The sequence below is a fragment of the Homarus americanus genome, unplaced genomic scaffold (assembly GCF_018991925.1).
Source record: "Homarus americanus isolate GMGI-L3 unplaced genomic scaffold, GMGI_Hamer_2.0 scaffold49310, whole genome shotgun sequence".
NCBI classification, from domain to species: domain Eukaryota; kingdom Metazoa; phylum Arthropoda; class Malacostraca; order Decapoda; family Nephropidae; genus Homarus; species Homarus americanus.
Window position 1 is genome coordinate 554,615 of NW_024735038.1, and position 19,966 is coordinate 574,580.

The 19,966-nt window shown below is 39.1% G+C and overlaps 1 protein-coding gene across 1 annotated transcript; it reads right to left on the bottom strand.

The window, feature by feature from the left end:
• Positions 1 to 14,468: 14,468 nt before the first annotated feature.
• Positions 14,469 to 19,418, bottom strand: LOC121870765 (cytochrome c oxidase subunit 6A, mitochondrial-like). Its single transcript, XM_042372712.1, has 3 exons — positions 19,270 to 19,418; positions 16,432 to 16,571; positions 14,469 to 14,717 (listed from the first exon to the last, which is right to left on the bottom strand). Exons 1-3 carry the CDS (start codon positions 19,361 to 19,363, stop codon positions 14,628 to 14,630), a joined length of 324 nt encoding a protein of 107 aa, XP_042228646.1. The 5' UTR covers positions 19,364 to 19,418; the 3' UTR covers positions 14,469 to 14,627.
• Positions 19,419 to 19,966: the final 548 nt, after the last annotated feature.

Sequence of the window (19,966 nt, forward strand, 5' to 3'; positions counted from 1 at the left end):
AGCTCTGACGTCTTCGGAGGAATTCCATTAATCATCATTGGCTCCCCAGCGACCAATCAGATTGGGCCTTTAAGATAAAGATCCCTTGCTATTGGTCGCCGCGATAACCGCCGCCCGCACGCTTGACTTGCTGCACACAACCTGCGATTGCAACACATTTTTATAATTGAAGGCGAGCTTTTTAAGAAACACAGTTTAAATATATTCAAGCGCATTAATCCTCCCGTCATCTCCCCACCGACGTCTTTATTATTATACAAATTTATGGTGTGATCAAGGCCCAGAGACGCGCCATCGCCACAGTTTACCATCTCATTTTTATCGTAATTTATTTTTTTCTTTTCTGAGGGAGTGTCGGGAGCCTTGAGGGAGGGAGCCTTCTACCTGGCCACCTTCTATAGACCGTCAGTATTATAACTGCCCACTATATATCGCCAGCACTTGAGTCTACCCACTATATATCGCCAACACTTAAATCTACCCACTATATATCGCCAACACTTAAGTCTACCCACGTTATATCGCCAACACTTGAGTCTACCCACGTTATATCGCCAACACTTGAGTCTACCCACGTTATATCGCCAACACTTGAGTCTACCCACGCTATGTCGCCAACACTTCGTCTACCCACTATATATCGCCAACACAGGTCTACCCACTATATATCGCCAACACTTGGAGTCTACCCACGTTATATCGCCAACATGAGTCTACCCACGTTATATCGCCAACACTTGGTCTACCCACGTTATATCGCCAACACTTGCGTCTTGAGTCTTATATCGCCAACACTTGAGTCTACCCACGCATATCGCCAGCACTTGAGTCTACCCACGTTATACGCCAACACTTGAGTCTACCCACGTTATATCGCCAACACTTGAGTTCACCTTAATGCTATATCGCCAACACTTGAGTCTACTCCACTATATATCGCCAGCACTTGAGTCTACCCACGTTATATCGCCAACACTTGAGTCTACCCACGTTATATCGCCAACACTTGAGTCTACCCACGTTATATCGCCAACACTTGAGCTCCACCCACTATATATCGCCAACACTTGAGTCTACCCACTATATATCGCCAACACTTGAGTCTACCCACGCTATATCGCCAACACCTACCTTAATGCTATATCGCCAACACTTGAGTCTACCCACGTTATATCGCCAACACTGAGTCTACCCACTATATATCGCCAACACTTGAGTCTACCCACGTTATATCGCCAACACTTGAGTCTACCCACGTTATATCGCCAACACTTGAGTCTACCCACGTTATATCGCCAACACTTGAGTCTACCCACGTTATATCGCCAACACTTGAGTCTACCCACTATATATCGCCAACACTTGAGTCTACCCACGTTATATCGCCAACACTTGAGTCTACCCACGTTATATCGCCAACACTTGAGTCTACCCACTATATATCGCCAACACTTGAGTCTACCCACTATATATCGCCAACACTTGAGTCTACCCACGTTATATCGCCAGCACCAATATCTGCCGTAATTGAGCTGACCTTTACCTCTTAACATCAGGATTCACGTTTACAGGTTTTTACACACACACACACACACACACACACACACACACATGACCACGTGAGGTCCTTCATATCAGCACCCGAGGACGAGTTACTACACCACGTGAACACCACACCAACTGGTGTCCCCATGACTAGTCCAGGCCCGGGCCATCAACTGCAAACTGTAAGAATTTGTAAGTTCAATTCATGCTCCTTCTTCTTTTAGTAATGAAAGCTTTTGTTAAACGACCCACCCACCCCACGTCTTTGTATGTAATAAGTCATTTTTGTCCAATGTATATTTTCAGCCTTCGGGCTGTAGAACTTTTTCAATAAACCGTTAATTATTATTTATTATTATTACACACACACACACACACACACACACACACACACAAACACACAATTTTTAACACATTTAAATTTTGGTAGTTATATTTACCTCTCCTCGTGACTCTGTGTGACCCTTAAATCTTGGTAGTTTAATTTAAAAGGTTATATTTACCTCTCCTCGTGACCCTGTGTGACCCGACTCCCGTGTACAGTGACCCCAGGTGATGGTGAGGTTACGATCCATTTACTTGTTTAGTGATGTGAGAACGAATATAATTGTCTCCATTAAGTTACAACGATGGCAGGGTAAGTGACGTTGAAATTACACTTGAGACTACCGTGATGAGAGACATTTTCCTTTCCATATTTCAGGGGAAGGTAATGTAATTATTTTTAAGGGTGTGTTCAGAGGGTGGTAGGTCACTGTTCTTGTTCTGGTGGGTAGTTCTCAAGAATATTATTTAAAATTAAGAAAGTGTTGGTTATAGTATTATAAAGTTTTTATCCGTGTTTTTCTTCAAATAAAACTAAGAGCTAATACAAATTAGTTATTTTTTATTTGATGAGATTGAAAGCTGAATGGTGTATTAGTTGGGTTAAATTTATTTAAAAAGAAAAAAAAACATTCACAAGGAACGACCTTGTATCGAAATCTTTGTCGTGTACGAATATCCAGTTTAAAAACAGATTTACAATAGCATAGACCTCATAAGATACATATTACCTCGCATGCTTCTTGTTATCTACGTAATCCATCAAATTCTGAACGAAAGACGATCTACAAGACGAAAGTCCCAGTTGTCTATGATTCCCTCGTGTCTATAAATCTCCAGTGTTTATGACTACCTTACTTCATAATAAACTCAGGAGATTAAAAATCAAAATGCATACTTCAGAAGATAAAGACTTGGCGCGCATACTTCATACGATCGAAGTAATCCGTCAAAAATCCAGAACAAAAGACGATCTGAAGTCCACAACTCCCTTTACAAACATCTCCGAGAAATATCACACAGTTGCGCCCTGCTGACAAATACCAAACACGCCTCATGCCGCTGTCGTTCGCCCAGGGGAGAAAACTCTAACTGGCCATCTCCTCAAGTCCTAATTGGGTGATCTATTACCACAGTCACTCACCCTTCATGCAGTCTCAAGTTTAACACTGTCTTCCTTCCGTTTATGGAATTTGAATGTTGGGATCGAAAACCATTCGGTATTCTTGTGATAGTTTCCGATCCCCAAAACCTTATTCATGTCATGGTTTTATAGACATTTTATGGGCATTCCGACCTGCCCCAGCCTGAATATGGTTATTCGGTTCCCAATATTTTTATAATGATTTAGTTTTTTTCCTCAGTCCTTCTGAATGCGTTTCTGAGCTTTAATTCTGAGTGGGTGAGAGTGAGCCCCTGGGCAAGGTATGCTGCGTCACAGTCCTGGTCACCACCACCGCAGGCGCCGCACATAATGACCCACGTTCGCCTGCCACCATATCCACGAACTCATCCAGGATTCCTGGCCGCGGCCCAGCCAGACCTGTCCGCGCTCACTACTTAACAACCCGCTGCCGCTGTTGCACTCTCTCCTGCAAGATTTTTGGGACTGTAGCTACCGATTTTTCCTCTCTGGTCGTACAGTTATCTCTAAGGTTACCGGACAAAATCATCTGGTGGCAGATGTTTGGGTCTCGGGTCCTGGTTACGGAAGTTAGCTTTTGTCGCTGGTTAAAATGATACATCTGTAGAAATGGTGTAGTTGACGTTATGAATTTGCTTAAATTTTGAAATCAACATTGTGCAATTGGTGATGTTTTATAGTTGGTGAGATGATTAAAATTTTGCTGATTATACTTGTTCGTCTGCATGATCTGTGAACTTGAGTTTGTATTTGACGTGATTTATTGGTTAAAATACACAACCAGTGCCCGTAGCGGTATCTAAGGCACCATTGAGGAAATGTTTGCATTTTTTGGTTAGTTACTGTATGATGGGTTGCAGTAGCAGAAAGAAACTGCCTCTCACCTCCTGTATTAAGGGTAACTGGGACGTCTAGACAACCGGACGAAGCCGGACACTTTCTCGTCAGTAACATGTAGCTGAGATTCCTTACACCGTGGCGGTCCTCTACAGTACACCACAACTCTTAATCAGACTCTTACTATGTCGCGCAGTGATTGGTGACGTTCTCGAGCGCCCTACTCACTCCTGCGTTAGGTTAAAGTTGCGTTATGTAAATTAACTTATAACTTGGGTAGAGGTCCAGAGAAGAATACAAGCTGACGTAATGATGGTGAAGAACCAACCAGGTCACTTAATCACGTTAAGCCACCATACATGTAGATGATAAATGTGTGTGTGTGTGTGTGTGTGTGTGTGTGTGTCATCAGCGTATATCACATAAAACAATCCAAGTGTGCAACCTTCTTATCTACAGGTAATGACAGTATCTAAATTTAACCATTCTCAATCTAGTATTTATTAGTATAGGCGTACCAGGAACAGCATCACACGACACTACAGTAAACTCATCCACCCTCAGCAGAGTAGCCTGGCCGGGGAGACCACACACATACCACGACCCTCCTGTGGCAGCGGACAAGTGAGTGAACACATACGTCTCTTCCTCAACATTCTCTCTCCCTCTACACTCTACGGTGTCTGACTGTCTCTCCCTCTCCACAGTGTCACTCCACCTACCTTCCTACCTCACTCTCTCTGTCTATAACCGTCTTGGTAAACAGAATCAACTGGGACAGAAGATATTAAAAACAATATTCTTCATTCAATCATTTTCTTAACCGAGGATAAAATTATGCTCGTATTTATTAAAGTTAGATTTATAGATTATATGTTAATAGACATTGATAGATGAATCTAGATAGATAGTCGAGTGATAGACAACAGCGACAGTTCCAGGGGGTCCAGACCCCCTTTTCATCAGAAAATTCCAATATTCTTCCATTAATGCAATACTGTACTCAGGCATTTTTGTATAGTAAAAAGTAACTACTATTGACCTCAGAATATCTCCTTATATCAAGTGCACATGGCCTCAAAATGCCCATGATATTGATCAGATTTAAACAAAATCTGGGGAGCTCACAGCCCCCCCCCCCCACCCCCCCAAAAATAAATCCCAGCTGGGTGGGCTCACTGTGCTCCCCATGTTCCCATACACACTACTTCTTGGACCCCCCTTTTGATATTCCTGGATTCGCCCCTGGACAATGAAGTAGACAATCAAGTGTTATATATACAAAAATAGATTGATATTGATAGATAAATGCACAGACAGACACAGTTGAGTGATATACATATAGAAAGTCGTATTATAGACAGTGAGATCATTAGTGACAATTTATTGGTTCATTTAGTCATAGTGGTGGTTCTTTTATTCTTAGTGATGGTTCTTTTATTCTTAGTGATGGCTCTTTTAGTCTGTTATGGTTCTCTTAGTCTTAGTGATAGTTCTTTTAGGATTGTGATGGTTCTTTTAGGATTCGTGATGGTTCTTTTAGGATTCGCAATGGTTCTCTTAATTCAGCAAAATGTGTAATTTGAATCGCCAAGTGAATTCAATTATCAAAGTCTCAATGTGACGAGTAATTACCAAAACAATAAGTTTTCAGCCATTTTGAGCAGTACCTACATTCTGACCTGAAAGAAAACCAGTGTTGATTTTGTTCATCTCCGTATACTTTATGTACACTCAACATTCTGATTAAGATTGTTTAAAAGTTTTCAAACAATAAAGTCCTGTGGGGTATGGGATGTTTGGTTCACACTCAGGATGGTATGGAGAAAGGAAACTCACTATGTGCTCTCTATATACATGTTGTATTGGATGTACAATGCAGCTTGGTGTTGGGAAGGCAGCATGGTTACAAGTGTGATGTAGAGCTGGTTGGTGAGGATGCTCAGAGGAGGACCAGCTTGTGGGTCGCCATGCTCGCCGGCGGGAGCGAGGACCACCAGGCAGGCGGAGGAGGAGGAGATGTTGCTGGCTGGTTGGTTGGTGGAGGTAGAAAGAGACAGGTCACCACGAGGTCAGGTCTTAAATAGCGGGGGGTAGGCGTGGCTTAGTAGTTGACCCCCGCTCCGTGATGTATGGCAGGGCTGGTTGACCTAGACCACGAGGCACTGTGGAATTCGTGGGGTCGGCTACGCAGCGACAAACAGCGTTTGTAGGGGAGAAATCCACTACAATACTCCCCTTCCCTCCAGGCGGTGTAGGAGACTTGTTGTCTGCAGGGTTGCATAGCACATGTGAGGCAGAACGGGCGGTGCATGCCTCATGTGAGACAACGGCGATGGAGTGGATGAGCCGGTCGCTGGAGACAACTGTCTAGATACACAATACCTGTGGGAGTAGAGAGGGAGAAAAAGGGTGTGTGGAGGCGATGAATGTTGTGCTTCCCTCACGGCAGGTACAGAGTCGTCAGATGCGCCTGCTGGGGTGTGTGGGCCTGGGTCAGGAGCAGGGGCTGTGTCAGCAGAAGTGGATGAGGGCTCGTGACAGCAGCTGGGTCCACGACAGCAGCAGGGTGCAGGACAGCAGCAGGGTGCAGGACATTAGCAGGGAGTACCTGAGGGAGAAAAGAGGGGTGTGTGGGTCCGCACTCAGGAACAGGGGCCGCGGCAGGGGGTACTGCTGGGCCGGGGTCGGCGTCTGAAGCAGGACGGGTGTGTTGGTCCGCGGCAGGAGCGGCAGGGGTTACTGCTGGGCCGGGGGCGGCATCTGAGGCAGGACGGGTGTGCTGGGGTCGGTAGGGCGTGGTGCTTGGGGCAGGAAGAGGAACTGGTGTCTGCTTAGAGAAGCAGTGCTGCTCAAGGGTGTCTAACCTGCAGTGTAGAGACAGTAGTTGTAGAGCCGATGAGAGCTGCTTCTGTGTGGATAAGCCAGTCTTCCATTTTGCTTGAAGACTGGGAGCGTGATCAGTTTTTCCTCCATCCTGTGTGAGTGCGAATCTCCGGGAGTCACCATTTGTGGGGTATGGGATGTTTGGTTCACACTCAGGATGGGATGGAGAAAGGAAACTCACAATGTGCTCTCTATAAACATGTTGTATTGGATGTACAATGCAGCTTGGTGCTGGGAAGGCAGCATGGTTACAAGCGTGATGTAGAGAGAGCTGGTAGGTGAGGATGCTCAGAGGAGGACCAGCTTGTGGGTCGCCATGCTCGCCGGCGGGAGCGAGGACCGCCAGGCAGGCGGAGGAGGAGGAGGTGTTGCTGGCTGGTTGGTGGAGGTAGAAAGAGACAGGTCACCACGAGGTCAGGTCTTAAATAGCGGGGGGTAGGCGTGGCTTAGTAGTTGACCCCCGCTCCGTGATGTATGGCGGCGCTGGTTGACCTAGACCACGAGGCACACACTGTGGAATTCGTGGGGTCGGCTATGCAGCGACAAACAGCATTTGTAGGGGAGAAATTCACTACAGTCCAATTAATAATCTCGAAACATTTTAAAATCTCAATACAGTATAGAAACAGTGCTCCTTAACATGTCGAGTGATCTAAGGTTTAATAACTTAAATTTGGCTAATTACTGATACTGTACTTTAGGAAAAAGTTAATTCATTTCACTACCATAATTACTCACCTCCTGTGATATTCTGTCACCAATTTTTGGTGATCTTCAATTTTTCTAGATGTACAGTACTAAGGTACCGGTAGTTTGTTGTCATTATTTAACGATCATTTTCCACTCATGGATTAGCTGTGATTACCTAGTGGCAGGTATCATAACCTCTCTCATGAATTTTGTTCAGTACTTAGGTCATTTCTTACCTCTCCCCACATCATTCTTGGCCTACCTCTGGCTCTCCTCCCCTCCACATTCATACACCTCTTAACCCAACTGGTCTCCTCCATTCTCACTACAAAAGGATTAAATTCCAATTTAAAGGGTGTTTTCACCATAATAATGAAAAATTTTATTTTTTCAGAATGTGATTACTGTATTGTATTGTACACATACAGGTATAGGCACACCTCAAAATCTTAATTAAGGATCTGGGATCAAAAAGTTGGTTTTGGCAATTAATTGTCCTAATGATCTTAACTACTCACCTGATTTTTGTTATACAGTATTTATTTTTTTATCATAGATGTATTGAAGTAGTTAAACACATTAATTTCCAATTCAATGACATTTTTTTTATTATTAAAAAATTCACCATTGTGACCAAAAAAATTACAATTATTACAGTACAGTACTCCCAAAATCACTTCCACACCCTAAGTAAGGATTTGCAGCCAAAAAGTTGTGATATTCAGTTATTTGTCCTCATGATATGGAGACAATTCTTCTTTTTGCAACCCTTATTGCTAGCATCCTCTTTTTTTAAACTTTAGCCACATTGACAAAGGATTACCCCTAAAAGTGGAAATTAATAATTATGGTGAACCACTGCAGTATATCCAGAATAAGTGAAAAACACAAAATTCATTATAAAACATATAGGAAGCAAGTAATTAGGGTTGCAAATAAAAATTTCCAAGTACTGTATGTAATTAGGACAAGTATTTACCAAAAATACAATCCTTCAACCCCAGATCAGCCCATATACTGTACTATCCTACCCTCTTTTCCTTCTCATTCCTCCTATAACAGCCAATGTCAGTTATGTAACCACAATGAATCCGGTTCGTCAAAGGTAACCTTTTAAATTATCCTAAACTCCCTTGCCACTTGTAGACACTGTCTGCTCTTTTGTACAAATTCTTACCTGATATGGCAATCAACAAGGTTGGGCATACTCAATGCTAAGACCTGACTATTGTACTCAGGTTAGGCATACTGTACTTGCACAGTATTCTAGTTTTATGAATATAGTTAGCACACTACAGGTATACCTTGCTATACATTGGACATTCATTCTTGAAAAGTGCAACATTCAGTAAAACAAATATACAGTACTGTAGTACAGTATATACAAGTTTACCATAGACCTAATGGAATGAATAGGGGTCAAGTTCCTGGGGGACAATTCTTGTAAAAAATTTCTCACCCAAATATTAGTTAAATACTTAAATCAGACTACAGGTATTACAGAATAAATTAAAATAAATACCGATACAGTATTGATATAAAATAGATCAATAAGAACAGTAACGAAGTTCATAAAAAAAAACGCATATAGTAGCCAATTAGGGTGAGAAGTGTATGGTAGGCATTATTGGTACAGTATTGAGACTGAGCTGCTGGTTTGTCTGCCTCTTCATCTAAGGATGGATTTTTAAAATGTTGGTCCAAAGACAGGTGTACAGCTCCATGTAGCAGTTAATGTCATTGATTAACTGTAGACCTGTCAACAGCTCATTTGCCAGCTTCAAAATGCCTTATTACATCAAATTTAGCCTCTACATCAAGGAGTAGGGAAACTTTTGAGGTCAGGGGAGCCATATCAATAACAGAAAGGTTCTTTTGGGCCACCTGTTATTTCAATAATCTTTGCAAAGTTAATGGGTATGAGCACTACCCTGGAACATCCTCCTAATGCAATTCCACAACTACTGAATTAAAACTTTAATGGGAGTTAATAGTATAATAGTACAGTAATCCTTCCGTATAGCATAATAAAGCATGCAAGCAGATTCCAAAAAAGGGAGGAGGAGGAGGATTCTGCTAAATCTAATATTGTTATACCTCTGGACATGCAGTGGACATATGTACAGTCGACCCTCGTTAATTCGGACTAATAGGGGGGGGAGGGTGTCCGTTTTAGCCGATTGTCCGAATTAACCGATTTAGGGGTTAATATCGCATTATATTTCAAAGTCATTGTTTTCGTCACGATTTTATCCCACTTTCCACTGTCATACGTAAGTAATTAAAGCAAAAATATTACATGTCCGTGAATGTATTATATCAAGCACAGATGAATAGAATATCATTGTAATATAACAGTATTTTAACCGAAAACTAGTAAAAAAACGAATAACATCTCAAGAACATCGAAAGCTTAGGTAAAATCTTTTGTTTTCGTCATGTATTTTATCCTATTTTACATTAAAATACATCACGTTTCAGCAGAACTACTATTTATTTCCGAGAATATATTCATTCAGGCGCAGTTTAGGTAAAATATACAAGTGATGTAACAGTTTTTTAACTGAAAACAATTCGAAAAACACGTACCCTCTAGCCCTGTTCAAGGAGAGGACTGGGAGAAGCTGTTTGGTGCTGCAGACGATGACAAGGAAAATGATTTGGATGAATTTTAATAAAAATATTCAGAAATATGGTATTGTAGTATTTATTCAAGTCAATTAGGATAGAATATTATTGTAATACAATGGTTTTTTTAACTGAAAACCAATCGAAAAGCGATTACGGTAACATCTTTTGAACGAACGAAAGCGAAAGTCATTGTTTTCGTCACGATTTTATCCCACTTTCCACTGTAATACGTATGTAATTTCAGCAAAAATATTACATTCCGTGAATGCATTATATCAAGCGCAGTATGAATAGAATACCATTGTAATACAACAGTATTTTAACCAAAAACTATTAAAAAAATGTGTAACTTCTCTTGAACATCGGAAAGTTAGGTAAAATCTTTTGTTTTCGTCATGTATTTTATCCTATTTTACATTAAAATACATCACGTTTCAGCAAAACTACTATTTATTTCCGAGAATATATTCATTCAGGCGCAGTTTAGGTAAAATATACGTGTGATGTAACAGTTTTTAACTGAAAACGATTCGAAAAACACGTGTACCGTCTAGCTGATTGATACTTCAACAGCTGGTGGTGCGTCATGCGTCGTTGTAAACAATAGGAGGTTGAAGTAGATTACCAGGTATTATATTACGTGTGAAATATCGAAAAGGTTTTTATTACCGGTATTTTTGTAGATCAATGAGAACTGTGATACCGTATATGATATGATAAGTTAGCCTATGCTAAGAACTTCAACATAGACTACTGAAAACACGTTGTAAGGTAATTTAGCTTATTGTAAGTTGGTGAGCTTCATTTGCTGAAGGAACTGCACAACTTTTCATTACTAATTGGTACATATTTTACGTTTCCATTGTTTACTGGCAGTAAATGGTAAATATTTTTCATGTCTGAAGCTAAAAGTTGCATCCCCCCCACACTAGTGGTGGAGTTGTTACATTTAACCAAAAAGATGCTGGTGTTTTATCCCACCAGTGGGTGGACCAGCATTTTAGCTTAAGGTCCGCGTAGGTAATATTCCTAAAAAAAAAAAAAAAAAAAAAATTCGTTCAGATTTTGTCCGAATTATCCGAAATCCGGATTAAAGGGGTCCGAATTAACGAGGGTCGACTGTATTATGAAATTCACTTTGTCCTCGGTAACTTCGTTTTTATTGGTAGATATAATGGGAATAGATTTCAGTCCTTTGTTATTCTGTATTTTGTATATGCCGAAAATGAAGAAAAGCTCCTATAATAAACAATAAAAATGAGATATGGCATATCATAAAATACAATAGCACATACAATTTTGTATACAAAAAATATCTCTGGGTGATGCTAACTAGCTGACTCAGTCATGTGTGGCTGATATGCTGCGCTGTGTGTATGCCGTGACGTCACATCACGCTCCAGGGGAGGGAGCGCGGTATCAACTGGGCTGGCGACGTAGTTACAAGAGCTCCATGCTGCTATGCAAATGTTCACTTCCCTCACATGGTTTTATATTATACTATACAGTATTTTCTTTATTTCTAAGTCACATTACAGTACTGAAATGATTTTAACAAAATTTTTATAGTTTCAATACATGTAACAATGGCAACGTGCATAGCCATCTCACAGTTGACTGAAGATGTGTAATGGGGAGGTCTATTATTACCCATAATGGTTATTTTTCATGGTTAGAAAGTAAGTAGACTGTCACAAACCACTCATAAAAATAATGAGAATAAGAGTGGGTTGCCAGTTACCTAAGCTGACATCCGTCAGACTTGGCAAAAATGCCCGACGAGGTCACAAATCCAACATTAACATTTTCAATCATCCAAGTGTACACACCTTATAATTTTGCACATACATAACTGTATGTACAGGATATCACCAAAATAACTAATAACAATTTCTAGTTTTCTAGTTTCTATAAAACTGAGACACACACTCAAACCCTTCTCTTCACTAAATTTAGTACTCACTTTAGGCATCGTGACAAAGATATACATGCACACCCACACACACATTAGGAGAATACATAAAACCGGGACCACAACTATTTGTGAAAAGGCACAGAGGGAAACTAGCAAAAGGCGTCACTATTATAGAGAAGCAAAATCTGGCACAAATTTGTTCTGCTAAATCAAACTTCCACTAATAGGAATTTGATATAATGAATGTTTACTGTATGTATATCCTGTAAATTATAGCAAAATCTTTTATGTTTTGTATCCCGAGTCTCCCCTTGAAAGAGAAAAAAAGCATGTTATTGAAATGTAGTCATGGGCCAACCAAGACAATCAGAAGACCTAAAATAGGCCAAGGGCCACAGTTTCCCCATCCCTCCTCTAGACTGATACTTTTTTTCATGCCTCTTACCAGAGGCACAAATATCACTTGCTGGGCATTTACCCCAAATTTTACAGGGTTTTTATAAGATTTTACTCACTGTAAAATGATGAAATCAAGTACCTGTGGCAGCAATACATATGCTGATCCTGGGGAAGGTTATTCACTGTTTTAAGGCTACCCAAAGTAATACAAGTAACACACCATTGTTATATATATATTTCAATTTTCATAATGTTTGGTATTTCGGATTATGGGACATTTACGACTACTGTATATGACGCACATTTCGAGCGACATCTCGTTTCAGTGTAAACAAGTACTATACGAGTGTCGGTCAGTTCAAGTTAACCTGTCGTGGAGTGCACATCTAGTCTACTGTGCAAACTTTTTCCACCATTACCGAATTTTTTGATCCAATATGTCTGATAACCCTAAATTTTTGTACTGTACAGGTATTTAGAAATGTTTAAATTGTGATTGGGGCAGATAAAGAAAAAGTGCTGTACTGTTGTTTGGTTTGGTTTTTTCCCTCAGGAGGTGTCCCTCATATTCCGTAAAACCTCATAATTCACAAGGGTTGGAGCCCCCTATTAATTTGAATTATGGGATTTTTACTGTATGTAGATTGACCCTATACTTTTTGCATAAAAATTTGATCATAAATACTCAGTGTACTCAAATATATGCGGTATCCTGAACACATCCACATCATTCACTTTATCTGACACTGCACAAGGGCACTTGTACTTTCTAGAAACTTGCCTATATTATTGACACTAAGTAAATAACAACTGAATTTCTTGAAAGAATATCATAAGTATGAATTTTTTATTTGATCTACTAATTTATTATGAACTTAAATAAGCTAATCTTTGTTAGTGTAATATGCTGGCTGTTGTTTTGAACAGTTGTGCCTCACTGCTGAAATGGACTTCTGAATAACGGATTCCATGCGAGTACGTATTGACATTGCTGCGGCTTAATTAGTCCATTATTCGAGGCCTTTACTGTATATAGGTATTCCTCGACTTACGACAACCCGAACATACGACCGCCGTAGTCGTATAAAATATTTTTAAAATTACGTATTTTCTAGTACCGAAACGTTTCCGTCCCGTACAGCAGCGTGGGCTGGGCCGCCTCGTGGTGTACAGCATCCACGCCGCAGCCCGCTCAGTTGGTGTTTGGCCGTCGTTATTGTTAGTGATCACGCTGTGTACCAACAAAATTGTTTCTAATTCCCTTTAAAATGGCTGGCAAGCGTAAAAGTGAGAGTTCTCATGGTGCTGATAAGAAAAGGAGACAGTCAATTACTTTTGAGATGAAAATGAAAATAATAATGCAATATGAAAACGGAAAAACGGTAGCAACCATTTCACACGACCTTGGCTTCTCTCACTCGACGGTATCAACAATTTTGAAGGACAAGGCAGAGGCATTTGCTTCTATTAATAAGGGGATGCAAATGTTTGAAGAAATGGATCAAAATGTTGAGCATTTTGCAAAAGTTGACAAACTGATCCAAGATGCACTTGCTTGCTACAGGGAGATTTACAATGAAAAGAAAAGGCATATATTTTACGAAGTCCCCCACTGCTGTCTCCTCATGCCCCACCACTGCTACCTCTTCACTGCCTAAAGATGATCCAATACTTTCAACAAGCAAGTATGTTAGCCTGTCTGAAGAAAGCAAAATTGATGACCCACCCAGCCCTGTCTCCTCTGCTTCATCCAATTAATGTACTCTCCATTTTTAATTAAAAAATTATTGAGGCCCCATGTGCATTCAGCTGACTACATTAAAGGTGTAACACTTTACAAGTAACACTTTATTCATTTTTCATTATTGATTACTTTTCCTGTACCATATTTCATTTTAGAATTTCTATGTATTATTTTCGCGTTTTTGACTTACGACCAATTACATTAGACTTACGACCTGGTTGTCGGGACAGAACCCCATCGTAAGTCGAGGGGAGGCTATAAATAATTACCTACATGTTAATACAGTAGTTACAAACTTTCTTATTCTTAAAATAAGGTATACCATGTAGATTTAAGTTTAAGAAAAAAAAAGATCAATATATTACATTTTATTTCATGTCATCATAAAAAAAATCAAAGGCCCACATATTACGAATTCGTAAATGTATTTCATGTTATGTACAAGAGTGTTGTCATTACACAGACATGAGATAATTTAAATTACTTCTATGGAATACTTTACTGGGAAGTTCTTAATGTTCCTCATCTTCATAGCCTTCAGGGAGAGCATTGGAATGGGTATTGTGGAAAAGTGACTTCTTGCCATCACCCCAAGGGAAGCGCTGGAAAAAAATAATAAAATACAAAATATGCAGTATATTATTATATGAAAGGGATGCGTTCTGTAGAAGTGGTGTGTAATGCAAAAATTTATTGTGAAAATTAATTTCTCCTAGAAATACTGTAGTGTTAAAAATGGAGGATGTGTTCCTAGGGGCTAATTTTCAGACACTAACAGAAACAAACCAAATTAAATACACAGGACATGACACAACTCCTAAATCAATACAAATATAATAAATACCCATCATAAATTCATTATAACAGAGCAAAGAACCCTGGCACAGAAGCCAGCTGCATTTCCTCTCTCTGAAAAGATGAAGGGTTGAATATTGGTGTATATTCCATGTGAACTTCCTTTATAAACTATGCATACCCAGACCACCAACTGACTGACATAGGGACCTCCTAGATACCTGTTATCACATACCACAGGATAAATATTACCAACAAAAGTCACTCAATATGAAGGAAGAGTTGCTGACCTGACATTCTAGGTTGGCAAAAGGAAGAAATTATCTGTGCAAAGAACCCGTCAGTGGAGTGGTGTGGTCTAAAGTAACTCTGGCATGACTTTTGAAATTTTGCCTGATAGAAAAAATGTGTTTAAGCGAATATATGAAACACAGTTAAAAGTGGTAACTAGTGTACTTACCTACATAGGTTAAGAACAGGCTATGAAGATTAGCAGTGCCCGGACTAAGAGCTGGGCAAGTGAATTTTCATGTTTATGTGCCCATAACTTGCCGAGTGGACAAAAAAAATCACTAAACGTGAAATTGGCAGGTGCTACACAACCCCACCTCACCATACATGTGTAACCAGGATACGTAACCTATGTCAGATGTAGGTAATTTACCTCTACAGTACATTAAGCTGCCAACTTGCCTCTTGTCAGTCTGTCAACTTGTCAAAGGAACCACCAAATTGAGAGGCTGTAGATGTGAGGTGACAGGAGTTATGACCCTACATGACAATTGTTACTGCCACTAACACCACATTAAAGGGGGGGTAGTTAGGGTAGGTGATCACAGATGCTGCCTCCACTCCCCACACACCCTGCAGGTGTGAAGTGAGGTAACATAAATTTTTTTATCACATGACAAGGTTTACCGCCACTGTTTATATGACTTTAACCATAAAAAATTCAGGAGCAAATTTCCTCAAAAAAACTGCCAGAGCAAGTAAATATCACAAGTCACTTGCTTGGGACAAGTAAATCTTCCATAATCTGCACTGCCTGTTTAAGAACTGACTACAGCAACACATGGAAATAGAATGTACAATACTTTTATTGTACAATAATTCCAAACTTGTTCTTCTGCTGCCTGATCCTTCTCCTATACAGCACCCAGATTGTACAATCGGTTGCCTGCATCCATGAAGCAGCTGACTTTTGTGGAGGTCGTTAAGAAACAACTTAAGACCTCTCTTTTTTGAAAGTTTAAGATCCTGAACAAGGCATGGTGATGGAGAATTAGAGGGTTTAGGAAGTATTAAAACTCACTTTTGATGATCTCTTATTGTAGTACAGCATTTCATTTTATTCTCAAGTCTTCGACTTTGCAGTGTTTTGAGCATTAGTGAATTCTTTAGAAGAACTGGCTCTTTTGAGAAACAAAAGACCAGCTGTTATTATTATTATATATCTGAACAAAATATCCAAGTATAAATATAATGAGACATGGCTTGATTGATTCTCAACATATTCCTTACCTTATTGCGGAGGCGTAGGTGTTCATATGCAACAAAATCTGGCCTGTGTTCATGTTCTGAAAGGATAGCATTTGCCATGCACAGTGCAATTGCAGGCATTGCAACTAGAATGGAAACCATCTTCCACTGCTTATATCCACCTGTAAAATAAAATAAGTTTAAGGCGAATATTTTATTTTGTCATTCTCATTTTTGATATAATACTGTTCTACATGTTGGAGAACTGATGGAAAATAGTATCCATCTACTGTAATTTTACTACCCAACACATTAATAAAATACTCGTATAAAGATGATAATATGCAACTGAAACCATCAAGGTAAAGCTAAATGAAAGTTTAACACAACCGCCAATTGCATAAGATGTAGCCACATGGCTTCAAAGCTCGCCATAGCAACTCCACCCCACTGGGGCGCTGCCCCCACTCCCTCCTTCCAGCTCAGCACGCTCACACACACACAAAGATTTATTCCCTTTATGTTTTTGACTGTAGGATAGTTATTTCTTTTACTTTTTTTTTGCATGTTATATATGAAGGATTGTGTATACATATAAATCAGTAACAAAAATAGTGAAAAAATCTTAGTTTACCTTCTCGAAATTACGAGTTGAAAAATAACCATAATATAGCTCTCCCGTTCAACCTGCTCATGCTTGCTGGCACACAAGGAAATGTTTAGTCTTCCGAACTCAATTTGTTTGCCTGGGGTCCCCTCAAAAGTCCTCCTCAATTATAAGCACAAACTCCTTCTCACACTTGATAATTCCCCAAATTTCACCCTGCAATACATCACTCAGTAGTAAGTTCCTAATACAATCAGACATACTTCACCAATGTGTTTGGTCAATTCATCAGAGTAACTTGCCATTTTCTAAGTACAATACTACTGTATTGTATACAGTATCCCAAGCTGTTTTCCTTCCTCATTCCCCCACTGGAATCAGATTTTATGAATTAAAACAAAAAGTTTGTCTACAGATAAAATTAAAAAAGTGCACAAGGAATGCATTTTTGCGTAATACCACATTTTAAGTCCAAAATCGATGGAGGAAGACAGCAAATAATGACCTTGCCATGTTTCGACTGAAGGAATGATTCTTTAAGCAAAAGGGAAGTTCAGGTTCTTAAGAATAAAATATAAAATAACTGTAGTATTTAGGCTACCTATGTTAGATTAGGTTTGGTAGGTTAGTTTTCATTTTATGAATGATAAATTATACAATGTAGCAATATTTATTAAAAAAAAAATTAAGTTTAGAATATACTGTACAGTATACCAAATAACTGCAGTAGTTTAGAATAGGTTAGGTTTTGTAGGTTAGTTTTTATGTACAATTAATAATAATATGTAGCTGTATCGAAAAAAATCTAGGAAATGAACCAACACTCGATCACAGAAAGTAAACATGGTGAAAAGAGGCAGCTCCTCCTTAGACGAAAAATAAAAAAAAAATATGAGAAATTTCTCGCATATTCCTTGTGCATTTTGGGTAATTTTCTAGGGCTAATATGGAGGACTTCACAGCCGACAAGTTAATTGTTCTGATGTTTATATTCTTACAATATTTTCATCATTGAGTTCTGATATAATAGTCATTGTTATGGAAATTGCTTTGTTTGGTAATTAGGTGACTAGGCGTGCACTACTCTGTCTTTCTCAGCATGATGTGGCGGTATATAGCCAATCATCTCCGATCGATGCTAGTTGCCAGTGTATGTTCATAAACCAGGGGTGATCGGATCGTTGCTCTCACATCCACAAAAAAGTCAAATTACACCATATAATAGTAAGTTCTTTGTTTAATATGACGGGGGGTCCGGGATTAGGAAGTTAGTTAAGGTTAGGTAAGTTTGTTTGGTTAGGTTAGTGTGGTCTTCTAGTAATGCTTCTGCCACTTGTTTTTCTTATCAGCTAAGGTTATGTTAGGTTTAATCTAGAAATAACCATATTTTAACACATTTGCCATAACTATGACAGTGTCCACTATAAAACAGTGATATTGGGACGGCTTTGAACTCGCTTTCTATGAAAAATCAACGGCTGTGAAGTGGTAAATAATTACATTTTCCATAAGTAATAAACCTTTTTTTTTTCTTTGGAGATATGTTCTCAATTTCGTGCTTAAGCCAGATCGCTCGTCAAGTATTACCCTCCCCACTAACAGGCTGGATTAAATAAAATTACTAAATAATGGCTGTTGTACTAGTATATTAATGCAACAACTGCTGCACTTGTCTATAGAAATTGACAAATTATCACTTTAAAGTAATGCACGAATATAAAAAAAATTATCGTTTCAGTCATACACCTACAGCATTTGGAAGGTCAGAATCGTTCAAAACACATCAAAAACCTTCAGAAAAATAGTTTCCACCTAACCTAACCTAACCTAAGCCAACCCAACTGAACCTATACTTAGTTATAAAATTCGCTGCAATGACCGAAATGATAATACCCCAAACTATCAAGTGGTAAAAAAGTCTTAATCCCAATGATAAAGATAAACTACAGTAATTTCAAAACAAAAACAGTCCTCAAACCTAAAGTTAAATCAATGTATAGTATCCATTACCTCCTGTAAATATAACCTTGATCCGGCTTATTTACCTTCATCACCACCTATGAGTAACTAACTGATTTCTAAATATAAATAATACAGTAATATAAGGAATTGGCTTTATTAAAAGTTCATTAAAAAACATCATCCACGGGTGAGAGGTAAATATTCACTCCCAGGTAATGACTCAACCACCTCCACCGGTCGACAACTTTAACCATGTCTTACACTCCTCCACGTGTTTATTATCTTCCACTATATCAACCTGTTATAGTTACCATCGTGAGCGTGGGCCCCTCCCCCACTTGAAGAAGCATTTCGTACGGCTGTGGTAATAGTCCTGCGAACGAGAGAAGAGAGCGAGGCGGCCATCGTTGATCAGCTGTGCAGGGGTGCTGTGACTCCGGGGGCAATTGAGAGCTTTTTGTATTTTAGCATGAAATAATAATTAAACTCAAAATTAATTAGAGTCTTATATATTATACTTTTTTATACCAATAATCAAGGAAATGTTATTCTATTTTATATTAGTATTAATTCATTTTGATGTTTAAGTTTTAATTGATATCGTCCCCAAGCAGTAATCAATGATACTTTTATATAGACACTATATCAATTTAATTGATCCGTACGAAATAAAAACATTGTTATTTTAATACTAGAAACATCATAATCACATTCATTTGGTCGCTTAATTAAGACATTGCTCAAGAGCAGTGGTGCTCATGCATCATGGTTTGATTTATTCTTCTTCCCAGTATACTTGTATTTTGCGCTTATTTTGGACAAAGGCGTCAGGACTGCATCTAAATCATCAAACAATTGTGTAACAACAATTGGTACTAAATGGAGTGAGCTAAGTGGCGATAAAACATCTTTATTCCTTTACATTTAGATATGACCATTGCTTTCTAGTCGTCTAAGCCTAAGATCAAAATGTAAAAACCTGACCACCTGGTTAGGTAAGCTGTTACT

What these genes read in the sequence shown, in the direction of transcription:
- LOC121870765 (XM_042372712.1), bottom strand. Translation starts at nt 19,363, where the DNA reads ATGGCCGCCTCGCTCTCTTCTCTCGTTCGCAGGACTATTACCACAGCC. An exon ending in AGGGGCCCACGCTCACGATG is followed by an intron (nt 16,572 to 19,269) that starts GTAACTATAACA and finishes TTTATTTTACAG; the next exon opens with GTGGATATAAGCAGTGGAAG. An exon ending in ACCTACGCCTCCGCAATAAG is followed by an intron (nt 14,718 to 16,431) that starts GTAAGGAATATG and finishes ATTTTTTTCCAG; the next exon opens with CGCTTCCCTTGGGGTGATGG.